The sequence below is a fragment of the Papio anubis genome, chromosome 12 (assembly GCF_008728515.1).
Source record: "Papio anubis isolate 15944 chromosome 12, Panubis1.0, whole genome shotgun sequence".
NCBI classification, from domain to species: domain Eukaryota; kingdom Metazoa; phylum Chordata; class Mammalia; order Primates; family Cercopithecidae; genus Papio; species Papio anubis.
The window spans coordinates 76,917,282-76,941,248 of NC_044987.1; the positions used below are offsets into that span (position 1 = coordinate 76,917,282).

Below are 23,967 nucleotides of genomic sequence, written 5' to 3' on the forward strand. Positions count from 1 at the left end.
GAATTATAGACTGATAATTTTTTCTTTCAGTACTTTACAAGACTTTGCTCCTGTCTTTTTTTTTATTGAGGAGAAATTGACATAACATAAAATTAAGCATTTTAAAGTGAACAATTCAATGGCATTTAGTACATTCACAATATTGTGCAACCATCGCCTCTGTATAGCTCCAAAACATTTTCATCACCCCAAAAGGCAACCCCATACCCATTAAGCAGTTTCTTCCTATTCACCTCTCCTCACAATCCATGAACTGCCAATCTGCCTTTTGTCTCTGGATCTACGTATTCTGAATATTTCATATAAGTGGAGTCAGACAATATCTGTCCTTTTGTGTCTAGCGTCTTTCACTGAACTCCATGTTTTGGGGGTCCATCCACATTGAAGCATGTATCAATGCTTCATTCATTTTTATGGCTGGAATAATATTCCATTGTATGTATATACCACAGTTTGTTTATCCATTCATTTATTATGGACATTTAAGCTGTTTCCATATTTTTGGTTATTTTGAATAGTGCTGTTATGAAGTTCCATTATCTTTTATCTTGCTTATTTCTGATAAGATATCTGCTGTCATTCTTTGTTCCTTCATACATAATGTAGTTTTTTTCTACCCCTTTTTGCTGCTTTTATGATTTTCCTTCTATCACTGTTTCTAAGCAATGTGGTTATGATAGGCCTGGTAATTCAGTTCTCTTTTGGGGACTTCAATGATTTCAATCCTAATGTGTGTTAGGATACTTGAAGTTGACCCACAGATCACTTATGCTCTCTGTTCATCATTTTCTTGGGTCTTTTATTAGTCTGTGCTTCATTTCAGATAGTATTTATTGCTCTATCTTTAAGTTCATTAATCTTTTCATTTATAGTGTCTGAGCATATTAATTCCATTCAGTGGTTTTCATCTCAGACATGATATTTTTCATCTGCACAAGTTTGATTTGGGTCTTTTCATATCATGAACATCTCACTTTCTTCTGTTTTCCTCTAGTTTCTTCAGCATGTATAGTTAAAACAATTTTAAAAATAACTGTTTATATTTCCTTGTCTACCATGTGTGTCATTGATTTTTTCTTTCATTATAGGTTGTATTTTCCTGCTTCTTTGCATGCCTGACAATTTTTTTAAATTGAATTCCAGACATTGTGAGTTTTGCCTTGTTGGATGCTGGATATGCTTTCATTTTATTTTTGAAAATATTCTTGAGCTTTGTAGTAGTTATGCTACTTGGAAACAGTTTGATCCTTCTGAGGCTTGCCTTTAAGCTTTGTCAGGTAAAGCCAAAGTAGCCTTTATTCTGAGTGTGATTTTATTCTTTATCCTACATACCAATTCCCTGCTACTAAAGCAATACCCTTCTGCATACCCTACCTTATACTCCACATATTAGGAGGTTTTTCTATTCTAGCTGGTGGTAGCCCCAACTATTCTCAGCCCTGTGTTAGCTCTGTGGATTTTTCTGTCTGTTCCTTTCAGGTGGTTCTTTTTCTAGTCTCAGGTAATTTTCTCACCTGCATACATTGATCAATATTCAGCTGAAAATTCAGGACAGGGTCAGGACAGGGTTGGAGGGGGATTCTGCAAAGCTTCAGAGCTCTCTCTCTCTCTCTTTCTCTCTCTCTGTCTACCATGCAAACTCTAGCTACCTTGGCCTTTATGAACGTCCATCTCTTGTCTTCTAAACTCTAGGAAACCACCAGGCTCTGCCTGGGTTCCTGCTCCCTGCACTGCAGCCTCTAAACTCTCTAAGTAATAACCTTTGGCAATAATAAGGCTTGCCTCATTTGTTTCCATTTTTTGTTTTCAGGGATCACTCTCCTGCATTGCCAACTGTTCACATTGGAAAACTGTTGTTTTGTATATTTAGTCAATTTGTTTGATCATATAAGGCAAGAGAGTAAATCCAGTTCCTATTACTCCACCTTCGTCAGAAATGGAGGCTTAAGTCCTTAGTTTTTAACCTTTTATTCTTTGTCCTTGCCTGGACTTCAAGTCCTGTGAATGCAGGCGAGGCTCCTCTCTGGGCTTCAGATATGTATGTTTACTCCCAGAACTCAGAGAGTCCTCATGGATCATGAAGCCCAATCCCCTGTCTCTACGAATAGGAAGGCTCAGGCTAGGAGAGCCAGGGGCTTTCCTAGGGTCACAAAGTTTTCTTTGTGACTCCTGGGCTGAGGCTGCGTCTACATAATAGTTCATGTGCTGCATAATTTGCTGCATAAAACAGTCTAATCCTTTTTTAATTTTTAATTTCTATGGGTAGATGGTAGGTATATATATTTATGGGGTACATAAGAGATTTTGACACAGGCATTCACTGTGTAATAATCACATCATGTAAAATGGGATACCCATCCCCTCAAGCATTTATCCTTTGTGTTATAAACAATCTAATTATATAATCTTTTAGTTATTTTTAAATACATAATTAAATTATTATTGACTGTAGTCATCCTGTTGTGCTGTCAAACACTAAGTCTTACTCATTCTTTATAATTTTTCTTTTTACTCATTAATCATTCCCATCTCTCCCTCAACCCCTCCACTACCCTTCCCCTATGTCCATGAGTTCAATTGTCTTGGTTTTTAGATCCCACACATAAATGAGAACATGTTAGGTTTGTCCTTCTGTGCCTGTTTATTTCATTCAACATAATGACCTTCATTTTCATCCATATTGTTGTAAATGACAGAATCTCATATTATTATCGCTGAAGAGTACTCCATTGTGTATAAGTACCACATTTTCTTTATTCATTCATCTGCTGATGGACACTTAGGTTGCTTCCAAATCTTAACTATCATGAACAGTGCTGCAACAAACATGGGAGTGCAGATATCACTTCAATATATGGATTTCCTTTCTTTTGGGTATATACCCAGATTGCTGGATCATATGGTAGCTCTATTTTTAGTTTTTTGAGGAACCTCCAAACTGTTCTCCATAGTGGTTGTACTAATTTACATTCCCACCAAAAGTGTGAGGGTTCCCTTTTCTCCACATCCTCACCAGCATTCGTTATTTCCTGTCTCTTGGATAAAAGCCATTTTAACTGGAGTGAGATGATTTCTCATTATAGTTTTGATTTGCATTTCTCTGATGATCCGTGATGTTAAGAACATTTTCATGTGCCTGTTTGCCATTTGGATGTCTTATTTTTTATTTTATTTTATAACTTTTAAGTTCAGGGGTACATGTGCAGGTTTCTTATATAGATAAACTCATATCGCAGGGGTTTGTTGTACAGATTATTTTGTCATCCAGGTATTAAGCCTAGTACTCATTAGTTATTTTTTTGTGCTCTCCTTCCTCCCACCCGCCACCCTCCAGTAGGCCCCAGTATCTGTTGCTCCCCTCTATGTGTCCATGTGTTCTCATCATTTAGTTCCCATTTATCAGTGAGAACATGCAGTATTTGGTTTTCTGTTTCTGCGTTAGTTTGCTAAGGATAATGGCCTCCAGGTCCATCCATGTTCCTGCAGAGGACATGATCTCATTCTTTTTTATGGCTGCATAGTATTCCATGGTGTGTATATACTACATTTTCTTTATCCAGTCTACCATTGATGGACATTTAGGTTGATTCCATGTCTTTGCTATTGTGAATAGTGCTACAATGAACATATGTGTGCAGGTGTGTTTATGATAGAATGATATATATTCCTCTGGGTATATACCCAGTAATGGGATTGCTGGATCAAATGGTAGTTGCGTTTAAGGTCTTTGAGGAATCACCACACTGTTTTCCACAATGGTTGAACTAATTTGCACTCTCACCAACAATGTATAAGTGTTCCCTTTTCTCTACAACCTTGCTAGAACCTGTTATTTTTTGCCTTTCTAATAACAGTCATTCTGACTGGTGTGAGATGGTATCTCATTGCTGTTTTGATTTGCATTTTTCTAACGATCAGTGATGTTGAGCTTTTTTCATATGCTTATTGGCTAAATGTAAGTCTTCTTTTGAGAAGTGTCTGTTCATGTCCTTTGCCCAGTTTTTAATGGGGTAGTTTGTTTGTTGTTGTTTTCTTGTAAATTTGTTTAAGTTCCTCATAGATACTGGATATAAGACCTGTGTCAGATGTATAGTTTGCAAAAATTTTTCCCATTCTGTAGGTTGTCTGTTTACTCTGTTGATAGTTTCTTTTGCTGTGCAAAAGCTCTTTAGTTTAATTAGATCCCATTTGCCAATTTTTGCTTTGTTGCAATTTCTTCTGGCATCGTTGCCATGAAATCTTTGCCGTTTCTGTGTCCAGAATGGTATTGCCTAAGTTATCTTCCATGGTTTTTGGTTTTGGCTTTTACATTTAAGTCTTTAATCTATCTTAAGTTAATTTTTGTATATGGTGTAAGGAAGGGGTCTCATTTCAATCTTCTGCATATGGCTAGCCATTTATCCCAGTACCATTTATTGAATAGAGAGTACTTTCCCTATTGCTTGTTTTGGGTGACTTTGTAGAAGATCAGACAGTTGTAGGTATGTGGCCTTATTTCTGGGCTCTGTATTCTGTTCCACTGGTCTATGTATCTGCTTTTGTACCAGTGCTATGCTGTTTTAGTTACTGGAGCCATGAAGTATAGTTTGAAGTGAGTAGCATGATGCCTCCAGCTTTGTTCTTTTTGTTTAGGATTGTCTTGGCTATTCGGGCTCAGTTTTGGTTATGTATGAATTTTAGAATAGTTTTTTTTTCTAGTTCTGTGAAGAATGTCATCGGTAGTTTGATAGGAAGAGCATTGAATGTATAAATTGCTTTGGGCAGTATGGCCATTTTAACAATATTGATTCTCCCTATCAATGAGCATGGAATGTTTTTCTGTTTGTTTGTGTTACCTCTGATTTCTTTGAACAGTGTTTTGTAGTTCTCCTTGTAAAGATCTTTCACCTCCCTGGTTAGCTGTATTCCTAGGTATTGTACATTTTTGTGGCAATTGTGAATGGGATTGCCTTCCTGATTTGGCTCTCAGCTTGGCTATTGTTGGTGTATAGGAATACTAGTGATTTCTATACATTTATTTTGTATCTTGAGAGTTTGCTAAGTTGTTTATCAGCTGAAGGAGCTTCTGGGCTAGAACTATGGGGTTTTCTAGATATAAGATCATGTTACCTGCAAACAGATAGTTTGACTTCCTCTCTCCCTGTTTGGAGGTCCTTTATTTCTTTCTCTTGCCTGATTGCTCTGGCCAGGACTTCCAATACTGTGTTGAATAGGAGTGGTGAGAGCGGGTATCCTTGTCTTGTGCCAGTTTTCAGGGGGAATGCTTCCAGGTTTTGTCCATTCAGTGTGATGTTGGCTGTGGGTTTGTCATAGATGGCTCTTATTATTTTGAGATATGTTCCTTTAATACATAGTTTGTTGAGAGTTTTAAATCTGAAGGGGTGTTGAGTTTTACCAAAAGCCTTTCTGCACCTATTGAGGTAATCATTGGTTTTTGTCTTTAGTTCTGTTTATGTGATGAATCACATTTATTGATTTGTATATGTTGAACTCCTCCTATTGCCTCCTAGAGATAAAGCCTCCTTGATCGTAGTGGATAAGATTTTGATATGCTGCTGGATCCAGTTTGCCAATATTTTATTGAGGATTTTTGCATCGATGTTCATCAGTTATATCTTCTTTTGAGAAATGTCTATTTCAAATTTTTTGCACATTTTTAAATCAGGATTTTTTCCTATAGAGTTGTTTGAGCGCCTTACATATTCTAATTATTAATCCCTCATCAGATGGATAGTTTGCTAATATTTTCTCCCATTCTATGGGTTGTCTCTTCACTTTGTTGATTGTTTTCTTTGCTGTGCAGAAGCTTTTTAACTTGATGTGATCCCATTTGTCCATTTTGCTTTGGTTGCCTGTGCTTGTGGGGTATTATTCAAGAAATTTTTGCCCAAACCAAAGTCCTGGAGAGTTTCCCCAATGTTTTCTTGTAGTGGTTTTATAGTTTGAGGTTTTAGATTTAAGTCTTTAATCCATTTTGATTTGATTTTTGTATATGGTGAGAGATAGGGGTCTAGTTTCATTCTTCTGCATACAGATACCAGTTTCCCCAGCACCATTTATTGAAGAGACTGTCTTTTCCCCAATGTGTGTTCTTAGCACTTTGGTCAAAAATGAGTTCACTGAAGTTGTGTGAATTTGTTTCTGGGTTCTCTATTCTGTTCCATTAGTCTATATGTCTGTTTCTTTGTTTGTTTTTGTTTTTCAGACAGAGTCTTACTCTGTCTCCCAGGCTGGAGATCTTGGCTCACTGCTACGTCTGTCTCCCAGGTTCAGGTGATTCTCCTGCCTCAGCCTGCCAAGTAGCTGGGGTTACAGGTATGCAGCATCACACCTGGCTAATTTTTGTATTTTTAGAAGAGACAGGGTTTCACCATGTTGGCCAGGCTGGTCTCAAACTCCTGACCTCAGGTGATCTGCCCACCTTGGCCTCCTAAAGTGCTGGGATTACAGGCATGAGCCACTGCACCCAGCCTATATGCCTATTTTTATGCCAGTACCATACTGCTTTGGTTACTATAGCTCTGTAGTATAATTTGAAGTCAGGTAATGTGATTCTTCTAGTTTTGTTCTTTTTGCTCAGAATAGCTTTGGCTATTCTGGGTCTTTTATGGTTCCACGTATATTTTAGGGTTGTTTTTTCTATTTCTGTAAAGAATGTCATTAATATTTCCATAGGGATTGCATTGAATCTGTAGGTTGCTTTGGGTAATATGGACATTTTAACAACATTGATTCTTCTAATCCATGAGCATGGACTATCTTTCCATTTGTGACTTATTCAATTTCTTTCAGCAGTGTTTTATCATTTTCATTGTAAAGCTCTTTCACTTCTTCGGTTAAGTTAATTCTTAGATAATTTAGTTTTTCTTGTGGCTATTGTAAATGGGATTATTTTTTGATTTATTTTTCAGATTGTTCACTGTTGGCATACAGAAATGTTACTGATTTTTGTATGTTGATTTTGTAATCTGAAACTTTACTGAATGTTAAAATCAGTTCTAATAGGTTTTTGGTGGAATCTTTAACTTTTTTCCAAATATAAGATTATGTCATCTGCAAACAGGATAATTTGACTTCTTCCATTCAAATTTTGATGCCCTTTATTTCTTTCTCTTGTCTGATTGCTCTAGGTAGGACTTCTAATACTATGTTGAATAACAGTGGTGAAAGTGGGCATCTTTGTCGTGTTCTAGATCTTAGAGGAAAGGCTTTTCATTTTCCCCCATTCAATATGATACTAGCTGTGGTTCTGTCATATATGGCTTTTATTATGTTGAGGTATGTTCCTTTTATGCTCAGTTTTTTTTTTTTTTAGGATTTTTATTATGAAGGGATGTTGAATTTTATTGAATGCATTTTCAGCATCATTTGAAATATCATATGGTTTTTTTGTCCTTTATTCTGTTGATATGATGTATCACTTTCATTGATTTGCATATGTTGAATCCCACTTGGTTGCAACTAATGATCTTTTTAATATATTGTTGAATTCATCTTGCTAGTATTTTTTTTGAGGATTTTTGCATCAATATTTATCAGAAATAATGACTTGTAGTCTTTTTTTGATATGTGCTGGTCTGGTTTTTGTATCAGGGTAACACTGGCCTCATAGAATGAGTTTGGAAGTATTCCCTCCTCCTCTGTTTTTCAGAATAGTGTGAGTAGGATTGGTATTAGCTCTTCTTCAAATGTTTGGTAGAAGTCAGCAGTGAAGCCATCGGATCCCAGGCTTTTTTTTACTGGGAGACTTTTTATTACAGCTTCTATCTCATTACTTGTTATTAGCGTTTTCAGATTTTGTATTTCTTTGTGGTTCAATCTTGGTAGGTTGTATATGTCTAGAAATTTATCCATTTCCTCTAGATTTACTCTTCTACTGGCATATAGCTGCTTGTAGTAGTTGCTAATGATCCTTTGAATTTCTGTAGTATCAGTTGTGATGCCTCCTTTTTCATCTCTGGTTTTATTAGAGTCTTCTTTCTTTTTTCTTAGTTAGGCTAAAGGTTTGTCAATTTTGTTTATCTTTTCAAACAAACTTTTAGTTTCATTGACCTTTTGTATTTTTTTCATTTCACATTTATTTCTGTTCTGATCTTTATTATTTCTTTTCTTCTACTAATTTTGGATTTGGTTTGCTTTTGCTTTTTTAGTTCTTTAAGATACATTGTTACATTATTTATTTGAAGTTTTTCTTCTTTTTTGATATAGACACTAATAGCTATAAAGTTCCCTCTTAGTACTGCTTTTGCTGTATCCTGTAGGTTTTGGTATGTTGTGTTTCCATTATCATTTGTTTCAAAAAATGTTTCAGTTTTTTTCATAATTTCTTTATTGACCCCCATGACCTTCAGGAGCATATAAAACAGTCTATTCTTGAAGGGAGGAGATTAATTCATTATAAATACTTTAAAATCTTAATCTTCTTATATCCCATTTTTTTCCGTGTAAAACTATTATAATAACCTATAGTACATCCAAATTTAACCTTCTTAATATGCAGAAGAGGTTGTAGCCTTGAATTTAAAGTGTTTGTGAGAATTAGAATGTGTTGCATGTTTAACAAATATTGAGTGAGCCCCAATTTACGTCAGGCCCAAAGGCAGGTGTTGGGGATTCAAAGGTGAATCAGACATAGTATCTACCCTTAAGAAACTCAGTTCACTGGAGATCTTGATGTGGAAACAGATTTCTGTCTTAATGGTCAGCACAGAGATGAGGAAAGCCCAGAGTAGGGGTATGTAACCCCAAGGCTGGGAATTTAGGGAGAATCTCCCAGAAGAAATGATCTGAACAGAATCAGGAAAGAAGAGAGTGATTGGAAGGGCTCAGGATTTGTGTTTATTTGGGCATTAAGATGCAGCTTGCCTCCTGTTGTTGCATTTCTTGTTTCATTGTATTTTTCCAATAAAAATATTTTTAGAATCCTCCCATGCCACTTTGGACTGTGATTTGGCTGCCTGTGCCTGAGACAGAGCCTGGCACATAGCAATGCCTAATAAATTTTTGTCAGATGATGGGTGGATGGATGGATGAACAGATGGATGGATGGATGGATGGATGGATGGATGGATGGATGGATGGACAAGCTGTGCTCACACTGAATTCCCTCCCAAGGTGACTGTGGACTCACAGCCTGTGTGGCCACCCGTGAGCAGATATGGGTTCAGAATTGAGGACACAGGCCACATGTACATGATCCTGACTCCCTCACACATCCAGATCCAGTGGCTCCACAGCTCAGGACTCATGATCATGGAGGCCAGCAAAGCCAGCAAGGCCCAAGGCCATGGCCTGTGCGGTGAGGTGGGACCCAGCTTGGGGGAAGGGAATGATTCCCACTTCCGCCTCTGCCCCCAGACATAATTCCTCCTGGAGCAGGAAAGGCTGGGACAGAATACCAGGCCAGAGGTGGAAGCAGCAGAGCTGCCAGGGCAGGGAGGCCTAATGTCTTGTGTCCTGGGGCCAAAGCTGCCAATAGGGAGATATAAGAAGGCTCTGGACTCAGCAAGTTGTCACTTCAGCCAGGATTGTCTGTCAGCTTCCCTCACAGCCTTCTAATGTTGGATAATCCTTTCCATCTGCATGAGCCTGGTCATTTCACAAAGCACTTCCACACTCTGATCTTATTTATTCCTGGTCATCCACACAACAGCACTGAGAGATGGCCATGAGTATCTCCACTGAACTAAAGAAGAAATGGGGCTCAGAGAGATTAAGGGGCTTACCTAAGGGCACACAGCGAAGCTGCCACAATACACAGAACTAATGCTCTTCAGACCATAGCATAATTGCAGAGTATGCCCTAAGGGATTGAAGTATTCTCATAAGGAAAAGAGGTATCAGACAAGCCTGGATGTGGGCTCCTGCTCATTGTGGGGGCATAAGCACATGGACACTCATGGGGCACTCCATGACAGACCACCATGATTGTGATGATGGGTGAGATAAAAAACACTTATAACACACACACACACACACACACACACACGTACACCCTCCATCCTCCACCTGCACCCCTGGTGATCATTCACACATTCACATTCATGCCTGTCTGCATCCAAATGCCCTCCACACATGCACTAACACATGCAGTTCAGCTCTATGCTCATTCTTTGTGCAACACATATTTGCCATGTGCTAGTCACTGGGGAGAAAACAGTGAATGAAACAGACAAAATCCCTGTTTTATGGTGCTTCTGTTCTTAACACAAACACTTCTTACACACATGCCACCATCACCACCACCACCACCATCACCATCACTACCACCATCTTTTTCTCATCATTTCTTCCTTCTCCTCTGTTCATTCCCAGCAAAGAGCACTGTGGTCAGCAGTAGCCTGGTGAGCCGATTCCTCCCTAGGATACCTTTGTGTCATCCCTCACTGACTTAAAGCCAAGTCCCAAAGTGTGACCATGGGAACCACTAATAATATATTAATAAGAGCTTGCCTTTAATCATGCTTTATATTCGCAGAATTGTGGTTAGAGGTGTTAGAACAGAAGTCGGATCATTTATATCTCCATTTTATTTGAATGAACATTTGATACCTGGGCACCCTGCTAGACAAACTTGAGGGTTGCTGAGACAAATGAGAATCTAAAAGAAAATGAGTCTTTGCACTCAGAGAGCTACAATCTTTTATGAAAGGCTGACATGCAAGCCAGTGACTGTTACACAGATTTTGGAATGTCATGGATGGTGCATCTGAGGCATCCTTGAAGGAAGGACATCTGAGAAAGTATTTCAGACAGAGGGAGCAGCTTGAGCAAAGTTGTGGGCAGGAAAGTGTGTGTCTGGAGCATATAGATGGTAGACGGGAGATGAAACCAGAAGTTTAGGTCACATTAAAAGCTAGGACCGATAAACTTCACCCTTGCCCCCATCTCAGTGCCTTAACACAACAGAAGCTTATTTCCTGCGTATGTAAGTTCCCAAATGGATAGCAATGATTCAGAGACCAGATTCCTTCCATCTTCTGGTTCTGCCATGTCAACATGAGTTTCCAAGTTCACAGGAGAGGAGACAGGTGGGAAGGTTTTATGGACTAGGCCTGGAGGTGGTACTCGTCACCTTCACTCACATGCCATTGGCTGGGACTCAATCATATGATCTCACCCAGCTGCAAGGGCGTCTGGGAAAAATACACTGACTGCCCAGGAAAAAGAGGGAACGGTTGTTATAATTAGCTAGCAATCAGTGGTAAAGCAGATTTCTTGGGGAGTAGCTTTTTATTTTGCTGTAATATAGCAAAACTTATAAAAATTTAGAATCTGCAAAGATAGTATAAGGTAGTGTACACCTTTTACCCGGATTTACCAGGGTTCACATTTTGCCCCATTTGCTTCTCTCCTTCTCTCTCTCTCTCTCTCTGTATGCGTGTGTATACATTTTTATATGCACACGCAATCCATATATATATATATACAAATTTTTCAGAACCATTAGAAAATAAGTTCAAGACATTGTATCCTTTTACCCCTAAATACATGTGTATTTCCTAAGTACAAAGACATTTTCTTTTGTAGCAGGTTTCCTAGTTTCCTTTCACATAATTTCTCTCACCTATAAAATGGGGATAATGGTATTATTGACCTCAAAGAACTGTGAGGAATACAAAAAGTGAGAGCTGACAACATGGGAGTGGTAGTGATGATCGTGGCTGGTGGGATTGTTTGGCCTCTTTCAGGTATCTGTGATGGAGATGCAGCCAATGACCTCACCCTGAAGGATGGCTCGGTGGTGGGTGGGGCTGAGGACCCTGCTCCCTTTCTGGACAGCTGGCAGGTGCCCAGCTCCCTGACCGCAGTGGGCCAGACCCGCTTCCGCCCAGACAGCTGTGCCACAACTGACTGCTCGCCCTGCCTTCGCATGGTGTCCAACCGCACCTTCAGTGCCTGCCACCGCTTTGTATGTGCCAGCTGAGTCCAGCATTGGGGACACCTCCTGGGCTGTCTGGGGATGGCAGCACCTACCTGCAGAGGCTCATTGTTCCTTCTGGGCAGGGAGGGGAGGAGCTGGGCACTGGGATGTGTGACATCTGAGTAAGCAGCACTGCCTGATGCATATGCCCAGGTGCCTCCGGAGTCATTCTGTGAGCTGTGGATCCGGGACACCAAGTACGTGCAGCAGCCCTGCGTGGCCCTGACTGTGTACGTGGCCATGTGCCACAAATTTCACGTGTGCATCGAATGGCGGCGCTCTGACTACTGCCGTGAGTTTGCGGGGCAGGGGGACCCTCCATTGTGACTGTTGCTCCCATCCCCTGTTAAAGTGGGAAAAGGCTCCCAGACCCAAGTTCATGTATGCTTTCTAGCTTTAATCATTCATGGATATATGTACATTAGTAAATTTATAAATATTTTATATGTTTAATTTACATTTAATTTTTATATTGTATAAAAATACATTTCATAGTAATGAACACATATTTATTATGAGTCCTATGAATATATTAACACATAGTAATTGTGTTGTTATTTTAGTATTTGCTTTCTTTGAGTCTCTTCTCTGTAAGTGGAGACTGTAACCATTGCCCCTGCCCAGGGTGGTTTTGAGGATGTGGGGGAATGTGTGCCAAGTGCTCACACAGACCTGCCCCACGGACACCGTCCTGCACATCTTAGTTCCCTCTGCCTCCTTTTTGCTCACCTTTCTCTTCTTCCAGTCTTTCCCCTCCTTCCTGCAGGAAGGAAATGAGATCTGCCTCCTCTTCCCCCAATTAGGTTTGACTGGTGGGGTCCACTGGGGTGGCCTGGGCTAGAGTAGCTTGATTTATAAATGTAAACACATCCAGAAAGGCTGGGATTGGCTCACAGGAAGGTCACACCCGCAATATGACAGGTAAAAGAGGAAAAGACAAGAGTCCTCTTGGGTTGTGTTCTTCAAAGTGTGGATCCCAACTCAGCGGGTATGAAATCAATTTAGAGGGTCAGCACCAGCATTTTAAAAAATACAATAGAATAGAATAGAAAATACCAGTGTGTATTGCTCATAGAAAGTTTAGTATTATTTTGTAAAAGAGATTTTTTATTTTATATAGAAGCGATTTTCAATCCTAAATACCCTTTGAAATCACTCAGGGAACTTGAAAAGGCATGGGCCTCACAATCAGAGATTCAATTGGCCTGGGGTGGGGTCCCCACAATGATACCTCAAAAACTCCCTAGGGATTCTCTTGTAGTCGAGTTTGAGGACCACTGTTCTACATGCTTGTGTGTATAGGGCCACAATGTAAAATCTACTTTTTACAATCAAGAAAGTTTGAAAACACTGATCTAGAGCAAGAGATTGGCAAACCTTTTCTGTAAAGAGCCAGAAAGTAAGTATTTGATGCCTTGTGTGCCATATAGTCTCAGTCATAAGTCCTCAACTCTACCTTTTTAGTACAAAAACAGCCTTAGAAAGAATATAAATGAACAGGCATGGCTGTGTTCCAATAAAACTTTATTTGTGAAAACAGACAGTGGGCTGGGTTTAGGCTGTGGGCTGTACTTTGCTGAGTCCTGATCTAAGGAAGGAGGTGATGTCACCAAGCCCTTTGACTTATGTACTCTCTGCTGAGGTGCTGATGACACTCTGAGCCCCCTCCTCATCCCCTCCTGTTCTTTCGGCCCTCAGTGGGGAGCCCTGCCTGGGGTCTGAGGTAGGCCTGGTGCCCACTGTGCCCCTGCAGCCTTCCTGTGCTCCAGCGACTCCACATACCAGGCATGTGTGACGGCCTGTGAGCCACCCAAGACATGCCAGGATGGGATACTAGGGCCTCTGGACCCAGAGCGCTGCCAGGTGCTGGGCGAGGGCTGCGTCTGCTCTGAGGGCACCATCTTGCACCGGCGCCACTCTGCACTCTGCATCCCAGAGGCCAAGTGTGGTAGGTTCCTCCCCTCCCTGAGCAGGGGCCTCCAAAGCCAGCCTTGGTCTCACCTCCTGTTACCCATAGCTGAGGCCCATCTGCATCCTTTCAGGTCTGCTTAGGGGTGGTCAGTATCCCAGGGAGAGTCTAGCCTGGGAAGGTCTGGGCTCACCTTCCTCACCTCGCACCCTTCCATTCCCCTCTGCAGCCTGCACTGACAGCATGGGGGTGCCGAGGGCCCTCGGGGAGACCTGGAACAGCTCCCTCAGCGGCTGCTGCCAGCACCAGTGCCAAGCCCCAGACACCATCATCCCGGTGGATCTGGGCTGCCCTGATCCCCGCCCTGAGAGCTGCCCGCGATTTGGGGAGGTGGCCTTGCTCCTGCCTACCAAGGACCCCTGCTGCCTGAGGACTGTCTGTGGTGAGTGTCCGCCTTTACTTCCTTGGATCTCAACTGTAAAACAGTTAAAACAGCTATAAAACAGCTATCCATCAGCCCTGCACACCAACCCTGATAGATAGGACAAGGCCTAGGAAAAGCAAAATGTCTTGTAGGGGGTGAGCTGGGAGGAGGGGAGAGCCCTGCCTGGGGGCAGGGGCAGAGGCGCAGGAGTCAGTGCAGGGAGTGCTGTGGAGCCAGGCAGCCTGGCCACTCTTCCTTCCCCACCTGTAGCCTTGTGGCCTCAGGCAAATCATTTCACATCCTCTGTGCCTTCTTTCATTCTCCCGGAACATGAGCTGATGATCGGGCCCATCTTTGGGGTTGCTGTGAGATGGGGCACGTGTCAATGGATATTAGCTCTTGCTAATCTTCTGTCCCAGCCCTGAACCCTCGTGTGACCCTCAAAGGCCTCATCTAGGAGTGTGGGTCCTGGGGGCTGGGAGGAGCAGTGGGGGGAGGAGTGGGCCAGGCGTCCAGGGTTTGGGCAGTTGTCCAGTGCTCTCCACTGGAGAGCAGTGGGGACATCCGGCCCCGAGGTGACAGGCCCTGTGGTCCCCGGGGCCAGTGTGTAACCAGACCCTGTGTGAGGGCCTCGCCCCTACCTGCCACCCAGGCCACCGCCTCCTCACCCACTTCCAGGAGGACTCCTGCTGCCCCAGCTACAGCTGTGGTGAGAGGCCTGGGGCGGGGAAGGTGGGGGACGGACTGAGGGCAGTGTGGGGAGGACAGCTCTGGGAGCAGGGGCTCAGGTGTGGCCAGGCAGGTTCCTCTCCCAGCACCTAAATCCGGCCTTTTCCCCAGAGTGTGACCCAGATCTCTGTGAGGCAGAGCTTGTCCCCAGCTGCCGACAGGACCAGACCCTGATCGCTGGCCGCCTGGGGGACTCCTGCTGCACCTCCTACTTCTGCGGTGGGTCGCCGCCACTAGACGCCAGCGCACACAGCCGGATCACAGTTTGCTAGCCTCACCCTTGTGTCCTTGGGCAGCTGGCAGGAAAGGCTAGGGGTCTTCAAATGGGGTGGGAGAAGGGAGAAGGACAAGCTCACTGTCCAGGAAACAGGGTGGGAGGAAGAGAACACTGACCCTGTGTTCCCCCTAGATTACTGAGCAAGAGGAAACAGGTGCTTGTTCCGTGTAAATGTTTGGGTGGACATGAGAACTTCCAGATTCTGATTCCAGAATGAGTCACATGAGACCATGTGATGCTGCCATTAGTTAGCTCCTACCACACCTGGGTTGTTGAGGAGCTCCCACCCCCAGCAACGTGCTGTGTGCCAAGCTCCTATGTGGGGACTGCTGTGACAGCATTGACCCTCTTCCCCCTCAGCCTGTGGTGACTGTCCAGACCCCATCCCCGAATGTCAAGAAGGGGAGGCGCTCACCGTGCACAGGAACACCACAGAGCTCTGCTGCCCTCTGTACCAGTGTGGTGAGTCCTGGCTGGGCACATGGCTGGCTGTGGCGGGAAGGACCCTTCACAGAGTCCCCACCCTGGGACTAATGGGGGTTGACAGGGAGCAACAGAGTGCTCCCAGGTGGTGAGCTGTGGAGGGCCGAGCAGCTGAAGCCAGGACGAGTGCAGGCCCACCTGAAGAAGCCAGGTCACACTGTCAGGCTGGAGGGTGGGAGGTCCAGGTCTGTCCCCTCCATGGAGGCCCCCAAGGACCAGACAGAGGCTTGGGTTGAAGGCAAATACTTGGGTCCCTTCATCCCCCACAGCACTGATAAGAAGTCTTCATTCCCTGACTCACCCAAGGCCCCCCTTCAGGGTCCCTTTCGCCACTGTGTCACCATAGTGCCTGCTCCTGGAGGCTGTATCACAGAAGGCCCCGTGTTGCAAAGCCTCTGAAGCTCTGTTATTTTGTAATGACAAATTAAAGTATAGTTTTCCCAGTATTTTTCTAGGGCCTGGTACCTGTATATATGATACTATACATACATGTAGACATGGGTAGTATGTGCATATCATGTGCTGTGTTCATAGTACCTTGATATAGAATGCGCTGTGTACATAGTACCTCAGTAGTAACTGTTAAGCATAGTGCAGCCAGCATTATGGACTGTAAGTAAATCTAATGGATGAAAATGAACAAAATGGTTCCATTTAAATTTTATTCAATTTACAAAAATTGCTTTGCACACTGATAATAGGAGAAGCATGAGGTTTTTTCTTACACAGAGTAGGAGAGGGGCCTCCACCAGGACACCCAAGGGCTGCCCTGATTGGTTCAATGTCAAGAGCCACCTCCGAAACAATGTAGGCTCCCATCCCCTGAGAGTTACCCAGATTACCTGGCTGCACCTGACCAGGAGCTGGTTGGTCCACTTGCCACGGTATTTGCCAGAGTGATGTGAGGAGAGATTCACTATCTTTTCTCCTTCTCTTCACGTTTCTTCCCATGTTTCTCGGGAGGCAGCCTAGTCCTGTGGATGGAGTATGGGCATAGTCAGTTGGTTTCCGAACCTCAGTTAGGCTGTCTACCAGCTGTGCGGCCCAGGGCAAGTGCCTTACTCTCTGAGCCAAGGTTGCTCATTTGTAAAATGGTGATGCTAGTATCTGCCTTGAGGGGCTGTTGTGGAAATTAGAGATAATTTATGTGAAGGACATAATGGTCCTTGGTATGCAGTAGGTGCTCAAAAACAGAGGCTGTTGATATTATCACTTTCTCCCAGTCTTCATCCTACTTTTACTGTTACAAAAGCACTGTATATGCCTTGTAGAAAGTACAAATTCCAACTAAATGCAAGAAAATGAAATACCACCTTCCTACCTGCTAGATAATTCCACTGCCAATGCTTTAATGGATACATATCCTTCCAGATTCTCTCTATGGCTTTATGTAGATGTGGTTTACCAAAATCAGCTCATCCTGGGCATACTCTTTTTTTAACTGGCTGTTTTCAGTGAACAATCTCTACCTTTCCACGTTAATATGTTTTCAACTTGTCTCATGCCCAGTCCGTGTTTCTTCCTGTTTGTCCAATCCAGGATTCAGTCCCGGACAATGCATTATAATGACGTGCCTCACATCTCTCTTAACCTAGCACAGGTCCCTTTTCCTGTGTGACCTCCCACTGTAGAGTCCAGGCCATGACCCTGCAGAGTCCCCGCTTCTGGACTTCGCCAGTTGCTTTCTTTTGGAGCTGCTTTCCTTGTTCCCTGGGCTTCTCTGCTTCCTAAAACTGAAATTTCCATCTAAGGCTTGATGGGTTCAAGTTAAAAATTTGGGGCTGGACAGTACATGCATAAGCTTCATAGCACATCACATCGGGTGCCACACACTATCTGGCTGAGCCACTAGAATCGATGTTAACATTGGCCCAGATTAGGGTGATACTGTAATCCTAAGATCTCTGCATCTTACATTTTTCCTCTTCCAACCAGAAAATAACCTATTCCTTTGACACCATAAAAATGCCCTTCCTCATAATTTTTTGGAACATCATTTGATAATCCTTGCTTGTGACAATAACTTTATTAGTAAATCAAGTAGCTCTTAGAGTTTTCAGATCCTCACCTTCCGTGCTGACCTTTGCCCCTCCCCTATCCACCAAAGTGTTGCACCCAGGGAGTTCCCTCACCCCTTGCCTTGTTCTCTCAGCAAATGAGAATGGCTGAGGAATCCTGAACTGAGAAAAGTCAGCCTGAAGACAAGGAAGAAAGGAAGTGTGGGCCCTGCAGGGTAGTATCAGCTGAAGCAGGGCAGGCTCAGGCGGGCCCCAAGTGGATGAAGTTTCCACAGGGTGGGAAAGGTTGTGTTAGACAGAGCGGGATGTTCCCTGTCAGCAGACCTTACCCTAGTGGCTGGCTTTCCTTGGACCACCTCTTGCAGGGTGACTGCAGACTGGGGAGGCCCAATTTAATGAGCTTGAGGTTCTGACCCTGTCATGTCACCAGTGCCTCACAGGCACAGCACCACGACCTGAAGTAGCTCCCTGGGGAGACTTTGGGTGCCCAGACTCTTCCCTGGGGCTCCGAGGACAGTGGGGGTCACTAAGGAGGAGCTGGGGGTAGCCCCTCCTTAGCCAGTGTTGCCCTTCTTAGGATTCACACCCCCAGGTGCCTGTGACTGATATGTTGCCTGCCTCTTCTCCCCCACAGTGTGTGAGAGCTTCCGCTGTCCCCAAGTGCAGTGTGGCCCGGGCACTGCCCTGGTGGAGGTGTGGAGCCCTGACCGCTGCTGCCCCTACAAATCCTGTGGTGAGTCCGTGGTCAGGACAGCCTCCCCACTGGGAGATCCAGTGGCCCTGCTGAGGAGGGGTTGGGGGAGCCTGGCCCACCACTGTCCACTCCTCTCAGATCCGTCCCCTGCAGGGTCTCTAGAGGAAGCCACAAGAATCAGCTTCCTCCTGCATCCGCACTCCAAGTGCTGAACATTCCTATAGCCTTTTCTCTCCAGGGTAAAAGAAGGAAAAATCAAGTTTCTCATTCCAAAGAGGGCTTCCATCTTAAAAAGTCCTTACTGCAGCAGGGCGCGTTGGCTCACACCTGTAATCCCAGCACTTTGAGAGGCCCAGGCAGGTGGATCATGAGGTCAGGAGTTCAAGACTAGCTTGGCCAAGATAGTGAAACCCTGTCTCTACTGAAAATACAAAAAAAAATCAGCTGGGCATGATGGCAGGTGCCTGTAAGGAGGTGGAGGTTGCAATAAGCCAAGATAGCGCCACTGCACTCCAGCCTGGGCGACAGAGTGAAACTCCATCTGAAATAAAAATAAAAATAAAATAAAATAAAATAAAAGAATAGGCTCTGGACCAGGTGGAGGGATTAATCCAGGTGACAAAAGGAAACCTGTGATTGGCCCATCTGCCTATTTATCCTTGCTCCACACCCAGTGGAGAGCTTGGTGTTCAGAATCCATCACTGCCCACCTGCCTAACCAGCGGAGCTGCAGGCCTCCTCCTGCCCCCAGGGATGGAAGGAAGCTGAGATTTGGGCCTCTCTCTCTTCTCTCCCAAGCCTGGCCTGAAGCTGGGTCTTCAGAAGACGGGTTGTGCCAGCAGTGAGAGGTCCAGGGTACCCAGGGGATTTCTACTTGAACATCCCTAATGAAGTGGGGCCTGGCCCCTTGTGTTTTTCAGAGTGTGACTGTGACACAATCCCGGTGCCCCGGTGCCATCTGGTATGGAGACCCTTTTCCCCCAACACCCCCTGGTCTGCTCCCCTTTCCTTTCCTCTGTATCCCCTCCTCTAGAGAACCTGCTCCTTTAATCTAGTGCAAGGAACCCATGGTTGCAAGTTAGCATTCTTGTCCCAAGCTCTGCCACTGGCTTTCTGGGTATGGTGCCCTCCTTTGTAAAATGGACATAATCATGCTTTAGAGTTGTGGTAAGGATTCACTACAATGATGATGAAAATTATCATGAAGATGATAGTGATGATGCTGATGGTGGCAATGATGGTGGGGACAGTGAGGAGGATGGTGGTGGCTATGATGGTGATAGTGCAGTGACGATGGCGACAATGCAGTGATGATGGTGGTGTTGGGTTGGTGAGGATGGTGGTGATGGTGACAATGGTGATAATGCTGATGGTGGTGGTGGGAGGACGGTGAGGATAGTGGTGGTGGTGACAATGGTGATAATTCGATGACAATGATGGTGATGATGAGGATGATGGTGGGGGTGGTGGTGGGGACAGTGATGATGGTGGTGGTGGTGATGGTGATAATGCAGTGATGGTGGTGGTGATGGGGATATAGCGGATAAAAGTAAATAGTAAGTAATATCATCGTAAATAAAATATCGTAAAGAATATGTCGTTATAAAAATAAAATAAATAAATAATGTAATATATAAATAATAAATAAGTAAATAAAGAGATAAATAAAGATAAAAATAAGCTAATAAATAATAAGTAGTAAAATAAAAATATCATAATAAATATGTATGTATAAAATAAAGATAATCGTGTGTGTAAAAATGTCTCCCATAATAATAACAATGTAAATATGTAATAATTATAAGTAACAAAGTAAAACAAGCAAAGACAGTAGATAATGCAATAAGTAAGTAATGTCTCTATAACAATAAAGGTGAGTGATGATATTAATGGCAGTGGTGGTGAGGTGGGGATGGTGAGGATGATGATGGTGGTGAAGATGATAATGGCGATGATGATGATGATGACAGTCATGATGGTAGCTAATGTTTATTAAGAGCTTACTAAGTGCCAGGAACTTTCCTAGGCCTTTCATGTGTATTATTTATTGTCACAACAACCCTGTGAGGTTGATTCTGTTGTTTTCTCAATCCTACAAACAAGGAAGCTAAGGTTAAGGTCATGAAGCTAGTATATCACAGAGCCAGAGCCGACACCCAGGAAATTTGTCTCCAGAGACAATGCCCTTAGCCACCAGGCTGCATGGCCACTGAGGGAAGTGAAAATACTTTAAGAAATGTGAAGTCATGTTTAGAGTCCTTTTCTGAATTATATGTAACCCTCACACCCCAGCACACATTTCCTCTCACTCTGACCCCCATTCCCCCTTCCTTAAAATTGCTGAAGAAAGGTGAGAAGTACTGTGAGCCACCCAGGGCTCTGTCCCTCACTGAGAAAGGGGAGGACACTGGACAGTGCTCCTCATCGGGGAGGCCTGGGAGTCACACTGGGACTGAGCTTCCAGGATGCTGTGGGGCCCCAGGCCTGCCAGCCCCCTCCTGCCCACCACAGGGAGGGACTGACATAGAGAGGGGTCCAGGTGGCAGACTGCTCCTGAGGGCCAGGCTGGCCCCCACCCCAGGGTGCTGACTGCCTCTGCCCCACCCAGTGGGAGAAATCCCAGCTGGACGAGGAGTTCATGCACAGCGTGGACAATGTGTGTGGCTGCGCCAAGTACGAGTGTGGTGAGTGGGGGAAGCCTTGGGGCAGAGCCAGGCAGGGGGGGCATGGGTGCCTGGGCTCTAGATGACCGTTGCCACCCTGCATGCCTATCCAGTGAAGGCCCCAGTGTGTCTGAGCCATGAGCTGGGCGTGATGCAACCTGGCCAGACGGTGGTGGAGCTTTCAGCAGATGGCGTGTGCCACACCTCCCGCTGCACCGCCATGCTCGACCCTCTCACCAACTTCTACCAGATCAACACCACTTCCGTGCTGTGTGACATCCACTGCGAGGCGGTAGGGTGTCGCCCAGGGTGGGGTGGGTGGTGTCAGGAGAGCTAGCCTGGCAGACCCTGTGTGCTCCAGGAATCAGAGGGGCCCTTGAAGCTGCCCTAAGCCTCCAAGACAAGTCAGAGGGGCCCTCAGAGACCTCTGTAGAAAGTGCCAAGAAAGGGACTGGGTTGCGAGAGGCCAGGAGGAGGACAGTAAGGGACAGATTTAGTGCCTGGCAAGGGTGGGTGTTGACAGAGAGAGCACACACTTATTAGGTACCTATGGAATGCCTGGCACAGTCCCTGTCCCTTTGGTTTGCATGCTTGTATTGCTACTATTTGGTGAGCACTTCTTCATGCCCAGTAGTTAGGATGGTGACTGGCTTCTAGTAAGGGCTAATAAATATTAGTTGGATAAAGGGGGTTAGAATTATTCCCATTTTTCAGAGGAGACAACTGAGACTTAGGGAGACTCTGTCATTTGTCAAAAGTCCTACAGGAACTGAGACTCAAATGGAGGTCTGTCTGGAATGAAAACTGGCATCCTACTTAGCAGAAATGTCTTGGAAAGGGTGGAGATGCCCTTTGCTGTAAGGGAGGCTCAGGGTAGATACAGGGATGATTAGCTGACTGTGACAGAAGGGGGCTGGGAGCTCCTCTTCCCGAGTACCTACAAAGGACCCTTCCGGACTCTGGGGTCCCTCATAGATAAGCAGGCAGTGGGAGAGCCAGGGTGGAGGTGGGCAACTGGCTGAGGCGCACCCTGCCCTGGCCTGTAGAACCAGGAGTACCAGCACCCGCGGGACCTCGCTGCCTGCTGTGGCTCCTGCAGGAATGTGTCCTGTCTCTTCACCTTCCCCAATGGCACCACCTCCCTGTTCTTGGTAAGCAGCCCCCTCGCTGCCCACCTAGGAGGGTGTCCCAGGAGGGGACACCAGGACTAGGGCCCTCTCTGGCTCCCAGGCCAGGGCTGGGTACAAACAGGCTCCCAGACCCTATGGGTTTGCTCAGGCTGTCCATCTGGCCACAGCCCCCATCACCCACTTCTGTGCCCTCCAGCCTGGGGCATCCTGGATTGCAGACTGCACTCGCCACCACTGCAGCAGCACTCCCCTGGGTGCCGTGCTCGTCCGCTCTCCCATCAGTTGCCCACCGCTCAATGAGACCGAGTGTGCCAAGGTCAGTGCCTCCTTCTCCACTGAGGCTGTAGGCCAGGGGCATCAGCTGTCTCGCTGGCAGTGGGGTGGGGGTCCTGTGAGCAGGAGTGCAGGAGGAAGGGCTCCCTGGAGCCTATGCCTGCACTGCCACCCCAAATCCACATCTCTCTCTGCATTTCTTTTTGCCCTGACCACATCACACCCTGCCTCTTCACACATCACGTGACCACATGCAGGTGTGCACAAACACACACTGTTACATGTTCTAGGCACATTCAGCCAGACACCAACACAGGCCACCAGCCACTCACACACCACACCCTCCAGGGACATTCACATCGGCATGCCAATGCACACACCACGCATCATCACACCTCAAAGCACTCATATAAGCACACTCTTGCACACATGCCACGCAGATGCAGTTCAGTCCTCTGATGGCTGGTGGGTGTCCAGCACTGGCATGGGCAGCTGTCAGTATGGGCGCACCTCAGAGAAAAGGATTTCCTGGAAGGCTTGGGGTTATTGTTGAATTATTAAAGTCCCTAAGATTAACAGTGGACATTTGAAGATTTCTGACTCTTCTCTAGAAAACAAATATACACAGACATTCAATGATACTCTCATACACACACCCACACGTGCAAAATCACACATGTACACACAGATACTCATGTATATGCTCACAAAATCGCACACACATACTGAGACCTGCCCCCCAACACACACTTATGTAGAAAGAACTGTCCCGTCCATTGTTTTACCCATTTCACTATAGAGGAGGAGGGCTTTAAGGGATACTTGCCCCCATTTTAGAGATGGGAAAACTAAGCCTAGAGGAAAGGGATGATTTGTCCAGGGCTGAGGTAGAGCCCAGGCCACTGACCCAAGTGGGTGACCCCTGCACCCCTCCTCTCCCTGACCCTTTGTGCTGGGAAGCACTGGCAGTGGGGTAGGCAGTGGAAGGCATGAGGGGAGCTGCCCCAGGAAAGATGGGAGGCCCTGCACCATCTTGACCCAGGCTCCTGCCCCAAGGGGGCCACGTGCAGCTTTAGTGCCAACTTAGCCCCTGTGGCTCTCCCATGGCCTGGCAAGGGGCCTATGCTCCTGCCCTGGGGCATCACAGGGAGAGAAGAGTCAAGACTCCTGTACTCTGCCTATTTCTGGGATCTTGGCTCCTGGCCTGGACAGGGGTCTCCACACCTACCTCTCCCGACTTCCTCTCTCTAGGTTGGGGGCTCCGTGGTACCTTCCTTGGAAGGATGCTGCAGGACCTGTGAGTGAGCATGGTGGGGGCCCAGGGGTGGGGGGCTTTGATGGGGGCACAGGGTGTCATGTCAGGGGACAGAGGACCAGGTTCCTGGCCTGGCACCTAAAATGATAGCTCTTCTGGTCTGAGTAGATGAAGGGATAACATCCCCAC

At 45.3% G+C, this 23,967-nt stretch overlaps 1 protein-coding gene across 1 annotated transcript in view; it reads left to right on the forward strand.

The window, feature by feature from the left end:
- OTOG (otogelin) overlaps positions 1–23,967 on the forward strand; it is a 113,169-nt gene that overhangs the window by 76,951 nt on the left and 12,251 nt on the right. The window contains exons 40-54 of the mRNA XM_031653354.1: positions 9,115–9,298; positions 11,691–11,911; positions 12,077–12,215; positions 13,677–13,871; positions 14,062–14,274; positions 14,861–14,965; positions 15,097–15,204; positions 15,623–15,724; positions 18,398–18,496; positions 19,378–19,418; positions 21,066–21,141; positions 21,234–21,412; positions 22,167–22,271; positions 22,447–22,566; positions 23,775–23,820. Of these exons, the coding sequence (XP_031509214.1) occupies positions 9,115–9,298; positions 11,691–11,911; positions 12,077–12,215; positions 13,677–13,871; positions 14,062–14,274; positions 14,861–14,965; positions 15,097–15,204; positions 15,623–15,724; positions 18,398–18,496; positions 19,378–19,418; positions 21,066–21,141; positions 21,234–21,412; positions 22,167–22,271; positions 22,447–22,566; positions 23,775–23,820 (1,933 nt within the window). The remainder of the gene's footprint in view (positions 1–9,114; positions 9,299–11,690; positions 11,912–12,076; positions 12,216–13,676; positions 13,872–14,061; positions 14,275–14,860; positions 14,966–15,096; positions 15,205–15,622; positions 15,725–18,397; positions 18,497–19,377; positions 19,419–21,065; positions 21,142–21,233; positions 21,413–22,166; positions 22,272–22,446; positions 22,567–23,774; positions 23,821–23,967) is intronic.